Genomic DNA, 8197 nt, shown 5'->3' on the forward strand with positions numbered 1-8197 from the left:
AAGATTTATAATCAGAGCCGAAAAGATGGCCTATAGCCGCCATACAAATGTCAAGGTCTTCTATTAAGGGAAGTATTAGAGATAGGTAGGAGGTGCTGGAAGGAATGTCATAGAGGGTAACAGTGGTCAAATGCCTGTGTCAACAAAAAATTCAAGATGGCGAATTCAAATGGCAGCCGAAGAGAAACTTGCTTCGATTCGGCTGAAAATTGGCATGCTGAGGTCTGAGCTGAGCTGTTTAGGAGTTCTTAATCATAATTCGGGGTCAAAACTGTTCTCCCCATTTTGTAATATGGCTGCTTTCAAGCTTCTTTTTCGTTAAAAATAGCTGCCCAAAAAGACTAGTTCTATTTCAACTGAAAATTGACATGTGGTCAAAATCAGTCGGTACGGCTGCGGGCGCAGGCGGCGTCGGCGAGCAACTACTCTCGTTTGCTACATTTTTGTTAAAGTTCACTCAGGATTGCACACTACACTAACAACGTCACTTTCTAAAGTCTCGTTCATACTAACCAATGACGTAGTATTTAACACTATTTTCCGCCTGCGCCCGAAGCCGTACTGAGTGATCGGGCTGCCAGGGCTTTAGCGCGAAGTTTCTTAGTCACCGCCGCTCATCTCTTAATTGAAGACCACAAACAGGTTCGGAACATGTCCAGCAAAATTCGGCTTAAATAGGTACGTGACATTTATCCATTAGGTTAGTTAATAGGTTTCGTTTTAAAGAAAATAACCCTGTAACACTAGAAATTTTAAGTCTATTACTTCAAAATATAATTATGATGAAATTATAGCCGGCTGACAGCGGCACCTACATTTGTCAAGCGCCCAGATATCTAGGACAACCAGGATCCGAGTTGAGAGTGTCACTCAGCGTCGATGCTACACGTAAGTGTTTGTACTATATCAATCCATTACTGGGCTCGTATCTCTCCTCTATGGTGAGGGTTTTGGGCATTAGTTACTTTATTTCCAACATATATCCACATGAGCCTTTAACTGTTCCGTAGTGGACAGACCATGGACAGACCGGTTGGCGATCATAGCAAAGCTGCTGTCTAATACAAAGTAACGTAAATCGTTAATGAAATCTCCAACACGCCTGTGACGAGAAGGTATGATATAAATATGATACGATTGACTAGGTCATTTATTTCTAGCGATCTACAAACCACAACCGCCTGCGTTCGATTCATGTAGAGCTCACGAAGCCACCTGTGGCAATGGACAATGCATATCTAAGACGCAAGTCTGTGATGGCCGTAGAGATTGCACCGACGGTTCCGACGAGGATTCTTGCCGTATGTGTTTAAAATCTTATATTAATTCTTTTAATTACAGTTTTGCAGGACTGGATTTTGCCAGGCCCGTCGATCTGTGTAATTTTTTCCTATGTAGTTTTAAAATCACTGTTTGACTTGCACCGTAACGGCTGTTCTTTCCGTCCGAATGTATACTAATAACTGAAAATGTTATCAACAACTCCATGTATAGTCTATTTTTCGGAATCTCAAGTAAAATGAAAATGGGGCATGGTAAGCTAGAAGACGTCGGTTCGAATTCGGCCGGATCGAAGGAATTTTTTCTGAGTCTTCGATCTTTGTATTAATAATTATAACAAACTAGTGGAGTAATTTCACAAAAAATAATTGAATATCAATTCAATAAAAATTTTAAATACAGCGAATAGCGACATCTCTCGCCAGGTCTCGTAACTGTAAAGGTACTAACTGGGTGATAAATCTTTCATAGATTTCTCATAGATGGCGCTACGACTAAAATGCCGTTGAAAAAACCAAATACAAAGACACGACGCAAGCACATAGAAAAATTCGTGAGGTCCGCTGGTCGTTCCGTGGCTTAGTTGGTATAGCGTCTGACACGGTAAGCTAAAAGACGTCGGTTCGAATCCGGCCGGATCCAAGGAATTATTTCTGAGTTATAATAAAATGAAAATGTTCTCGGAAACTTTATTCGACCTACCACGATTTTCTGAAAGGTATCAATGAAAGATGTCAAGCACGTACTAATAAATAACGTCATTGCAGATAACAATGGCTTGTGCGAACCAAATCAATTCCAGTGCGCGAACCGGAGATGTGTCCTGAAGACATGGTTGTGCGACTCCGAGGATGATTGTATGGACGGTTCTGATGAACAGAACTGTGGTGTTGAAAGTAGTCGACAGATGTGCACCCCTGTGGAATTCAAATGTTTGAGCAACGATCAATGTGTACCGAAGAGTTTCCATTGTGATGGACAGTCGGATTGCAGAGACGGTTCTGATGAAATTGGATGTGGTAAGAATTTTCATACAATTTTCACTGTTTTATTTATTTATTCATGGAAAACCAATAGCTTCTTGCATTTAATAAAAACAAGAAAATAAGCATAAAGCCAATTACACCTATAGCTTCAGACAAATCATACACGAGTATTCAACAGCGAACAATAAACAGTATTTATTAACAACATGCACTTAAATAAAAATATCAAACCAAAACCTGCGCTAATGACAAATTATTTAATAAAATTAAATAGAATGTCCGTGACTCTACGCTTTAGCGCATCAACATTACAATTGAATATATCAACATCCAGGTCATGATTGCTCAGCACACTATCCAAGCTCTTTACAGCGGTAGGTAGACGTTACTTGGGTATCATATGAAAGGTAAAAATTTCGACAACCACTTTAAACACACAGACCCATAGTTCGCACTAGGGAAACCCTGTATCGCGGGTGCCATGGACGCTCACATAAACAAACTACAAATTACACCCAAACTCACGAGAGAAATAAATGTAGGCCATACAAATATTTCTCCCGGCCCGGGAATCGAACCCGCGACCTTTGAGTGGCAGTTCTGTATAGTAACCGTTCGGCCACGGAGGTAGTTACCGTCAAAGTTAGAATATTTTACTCGTAGTTCCTACACAATACCACATAATAGTTCCTATAAAATAGATTCGGTAATAAAGTGATCAGCTGCTACTGAGACAGTTTCCGAAATAGCTGAATTAGTTTCTGACAGCAAAGACGTTGCGGTGGTGAATGAGGCAAATAACGAATAGAATTGACGAGGGATGGACACTTAGATAGGGCAAGGGTGAAAAATTAAAACAAAGAATTTAAATAATTTATCATAATGTAAGTTCGTTTTTTCAAGCGAGTTCTTAATTTTAATTCTCAGCACCAGTGCACATTACGAAGCCACCAACCCCTTCAAACATAAGGCTCACCGTCGGTGAAACGCTAACTTTAACGTGTGAAAGCGTTGGTATTCCCGTGCCTCTCATATCATGGAGATTGAACTGGGGACATGTCCCTTCACAATGCGTTGCGACAAGCATTAATGGAATCGGAAAACTTATTTGTCCTTATATGCAGGTATTGATACTTATTTCTTAATTAATATTATGTAGCCGAACATGAAACTTCAATAACTTATTTTAAATTGTCTATTACTATTTTTAATTACCGTAAAATAATATTAAACATTTTATTACAAGTTACAATAAATTGTAATATTTTGGTTTGCCGTTTTTAGCCAGAGCATAGTGGCGCATATTCTTGCGAGGGTATCAACAATATAGGCACAGTGTTCGCTTACCCTGACGCCATCGTTTTCGTTAGTCAGACCGATGTGTGCCCTGCTGGATTCTTTAACAGGTAAATGTCGTTACTTTTATCGTACTACATAGTAGTAGTCTGTCCTTAGTATGATTTCAGGCTATACCGCGGTACAATATTACTCCTTCCATTATCCATATTGCGAAGCAATTTTAGTTTTTTTACTTATGTTGACTACTTTTCTTGAACCGGATGCTCAATACGCAGCGGTACAGCTGGGTTACCAGTTAAGTAATTAACATTCTTGAACGCTACCTTGAAATAAAAGCGTCATAAAATGTTTTTAATGTTTTTTTATCCATATACCCATTACTACTTCGTCTCTCTAAATGCACTCATAAAATGGTCTTAGCCTAAGAGGCCGATCTCAGGAAATAGTATCGGGATATTTTCGACTCTCTAGTAAATGTAGTCATCTAATTAACTAGTAAAAACCCCGTATTTTGTAAATTATTAGTCGCCTCGTCATGACTACGTATTTCTCGATAATTTGTACCTACCGTAGCATATTCAGAAGCCATATAGAAGTTAAGTTCACTGCAATATTTCTCTGTATTTATTTGAAACATTATCGATACTCGATCCAGCGAAGCGCAGTCAGAGAGCGAGTGTATCCGGTGCTTCTGTTTTGGAGAGTCGACCCAATGCCGCAGTGCGGACTTGTTTACATACAACATGCCGACGCCCCTGGGAGAAGGTGGCACCCGTCTGGTCGACGTCAAGGTGACGAATGGACAAATTGAAATCGACAAGAAAGTCAGCAACCAATACTTTTATCAGCCTTTATGGAATGGAGCTACTGTGAGTATCAATGAAATTATTAGTAATAGACATTGAAATATCAAAGAAACTGCGTGTGCAAAAATCATTTATGAAACTCTCGTAAGAATTACGCTAAGTGCATTCTCCCACGCACAAATTATCACAAAAAACCTGGTTCAAGTAGCGCCACTGTGTTGAATTTGGATTTTTTTACATTATCGAATCGTAGTTATTATTCTGTTGTTACTATTTATTATAGATTACCAAACTGGACAATTACGGTAATAATTGGTATCCATCGTTAACATCGGACACGCATCCTTACCTAACTTTACCGGAGACATACAACGGCAACCAGCTGACGTCATATGGCGGGCACATCAACTACAATTTCTCCCCGCATAAACCAGCGAGATACTCGAGTGATAGTTCACCAGAGATTATTATCAAGGTAGCATTAATAATTTCCTTTTCATCAAGTTTTGACTACTGTAGTAGAAATTCTATATTTTATGTTTAGTCAGTTCAACGGACCATAAGTATTTATTTATATTTAAATCGAACCAAACCATGCGGGTTGGGGAGCATGTTTTTGTAGAATAATGTCGATCTCCAATATAACTATTGTAAGCAATGGAACGTTTCAGGGCAAATATGAGACATTAGTACACATCGTTCCTGGTGGCAGACCAAGACAGATCACCGTTAAAGCCCGACTGACTCCTGAGAATTGGATGAAAGTTACCCCTAGCGGACTAACTTCCACGACACGAGAGGACATAATGATGGCGTTAGTCTCTTGTTATTCAATGGTTTTGTGTAGTATGTAGTATGTAGCCATCATCATGACGTCATTAACAACTTTACATTTTTTTTGTGGATTCTAAATTTGATTATAAATATATACATATTATGATACCTATTCTAAATCCAGATTGAGAACCTACTTTAAAGCCTACTTTAAATATTACACTTGTGGTACCATATTACAGTTTGGACAACATTGAAACTATTCTCCTGCGTGGAGATTTTAATAATGCCGGCACGAACATCACTGACTTCTCCATGGAATCTGCGCAGCACATCAACGTTGGCTTGGGAGCCGCAAACCTCGTCGAAGAGTGCACTTGCCCCCCTGGATATGAGGGTCTCTCTTGTCAGGTTGGAACGGACTTTAACATCTATATATGTGCATTTCCTGCTATCCATAAAACTTTCAGAGGCCTTATAGGGGATTTCGTTTTATCTTTCAAATTTGGCAAATTGTTTTTATGATAAAATGCACTTTAATAATGAATGTAATGATATCACTCTTCTCGATGAAGACAATCATTCATAAATAGTTAATAGGTAGTATGATTGGTTATTTCTGAACAATACCGTAAAACATAACGAATTTGTATTTTTCCAGAAATGTGCCGCCGGGTACGTTCACGACCATTCAGGTCCCTGGCTTGGCGCATGTGTACGAGAAAGGCAATGTCCGCCAGGAGAATATGGTTACCCCAATAATGGAATGGGCTGCAGACCCTGTCCTTGCCCACTCACCAATCCTGACAACCAGTTCGCAAGGACTTGCTCTGTTGGCCCTGACGGTGATGTCATTTGCGATTGTCTTCCAGGGTAAGTGTCTTTTGATTACAGAACTAACCTTACAATCAGATAATAACTACTTACGCAAGGATGCCTGAATAGATTAAAGCTATCAAGTTGCGAAATATGTAATTTCTTTTAGGGACAACTACTACTATTTCTGGGCGGTCTTTGCCCCATCGAGTATACATATGATGAAAATAGAGACGAAATATCATTTAATTTTTTTTTTAAACTATTCTGCCAAATCATTACGGTGACAACCGCGCTCCGATGGCCAGCCTTGAATTCGAAACAATTGATGCGTGTAGTCAATTGTTTCACTTCAAATCGACCAATTTAACTTGAGCTTTGTTATAATGGACGAAAATTGAAAAATTACATATTTAATATTTAATTATCGATGAAATGTAATTTCGTTTGTTTTGTAATTAGATATTTTGCTGTTTTTCCGATACCACCAAACGAAACAGTCTGTTATTATTAGAGATATTATCTTTATTACAATAAATACAGAATATTTTTGGAATATACGGAGATATACACACAGGTGTTGGCGCTGTACTATTTCAGCTTTCTAATTTGTGATTTCAGCGCAAATGAGACTTGATACTTAAAAAACATTAAAAAAGATATAAATTTCATTTGCCTGATGAGTATTTAGTATTTCGTCTCTATTTCTGGTTATATACTCGATGGTTTACTCTAATGTTTGTGCCTCAATTTCTTTCTTTCAACAAAATATTTTTTATCGATGATGATCTAAATCACTAACTGAACTTCATTGACAGTTACACAGGTCGCAATTGCGAACGCTGCGATCGCGGATACGTGGGTAATCCTCTGATACCTGGAGACTCCTGCAAGATCCCTGTGCCCAGCAATTGCAACCCCGTAGGCACCTTACGCTCACCTATGCCAAATGAATGTCAATGCAAGGACCATGTTACCGGCAGATATTGTGATCAGTGCAAGAACGACTCGTTTTATCTTTCTGCTGATTTTAGGTACGTCTAAAACAAGAACCTTAAAAAAATCATGACACTTCACTAACAGATGACACCATCTCGAATGTGCAACGAGTTTGTAATGTGTAGTTTTGTATTTCTCATTCGGATCCATCCAAGTATCCAAATATCCAAGTATAACTGTTTTGTAAACCCTGCTGTCTACTGTTAAATGGAGTACAAGTTGAAGTTTAACACAATAAAAACATTTCAGACAAGGCTGCGCTCTATGCTTCTGTTCAGGCGTGTCTCAGCAATGCCAGAGCAGCAATTTACGCCGCAAGACAAACAACGTTCGTTTCAACTCTCAAGATATCGCAGACCAAGTCAAGATCTATACCAGTGCACCTTCGTCTCCTGGTATCGGCGTTAGATACAATGCGCCAGTCCTAACTTCCTTGCAACCACGTTTGCTCAGAGGAGAATTAGGACTGACAGATTTAGATAGGTCACAAAATAACATTTACTATTGGAGTTTACCGTTGAGGTAGGTATGGTTTGGAAAATGTACCATTAGAAACTTTTTCATAAAAGAGAGAATTTAATAACGTAACATAAATAGATTTTAATCACATTGAACTACTTTGATTAATTTGTGCGTTATATCGCGATAAAGAAACATTAAAGACGAAAGCAAGGCGTACCCACACTGTTTACGCTCGTGTGTCAGGTGACAATGTCTGTAACTTTAGGTCTTGATATTCGCAATTGCACATTGAGATTTTGGTACATTGCACACGAGCTTGTTTCGAAGGTGCTTCTCATTACATGTCTTCGTTTTTGTAACTGACTTTGTTGAATTGATTAAATTTCAAGGTAGGTAACCTGTTCTTTGTTTTTGTAGCTTTATCGGCGATAAAGTAAAGTCTTACGGAGGTTTCTTACGGTACACACTCAGACAAATCCCGCCTCCTAATAGTTACAATTCTCGTAACAATGCTGCCGACGTTCTGCTTATGAGTGTAAGTTACAATCTTCATGATGTTAATATTTATTTTCTCATTCTGAAAAAAGAATAAAAGGATAAATACGTGAGGCGCACTATAAATTTCCGGAATGAATAAGAAAGAAATACTATAAGTGGTCAGAAATGAATTTATTGTTTCTCAAAATATTCTCCGTTAGCGTTAATGCACTTTTTCATACGAATGAACCAATTTTGAAAACATTTATGCCACTCCTTCGTGACAATCTCTGAAAC

General features: G+C 38.5%; 1 protein-coding gene across 1 annotated transcript; it reads left to right on the top strand.

Moving 5' to 3' along the window:
- Positions 1-760: 760 nt before the first annotated feature.
- LOC113232327 (basement membrane-specific heparan sulfate proteoglycan core protein-like) lies at positions 761-7979 on the top strand (the record flags this gene model as incomplete). Its single annotated transcript, XM_026467005.1, has 13 exons — positions 761-888; positions 1161-1301; positions 2049-2300; positions 3195-3391; positions 3552-3673; positions 4222-4435; positions 4656-4847; positions 5044-5186; positions 5389-5557; positions 5808-6019; positions 6781-6996; positions 7211-7483; positions 7841-7979. Coding segments are annotated over exons 3-13 (2037 nt in total), but the record flags the coding sequence as incomplete, so codon positions are not given.
- Positions 7980-8197: the final 218 nt, after the last annotated feature.

Source organism: Hyposmocoma kahamanoa, unplaced genomic scaffold (genome assembly GCF_003589595.1).
Source record: "Hyposmocoma kahamanoa isolate Upper Pololo Valley unplaced genomic scaffold, ASM358959v1 71582, whole genome shotgun sequence".
NCBI lineage: Eukaryota > Metazoa > Arthropoda > Insecta > Lepidoptera > Cosmopterigidae > Hyposmocoma > Hyposmocoma kahamanoa.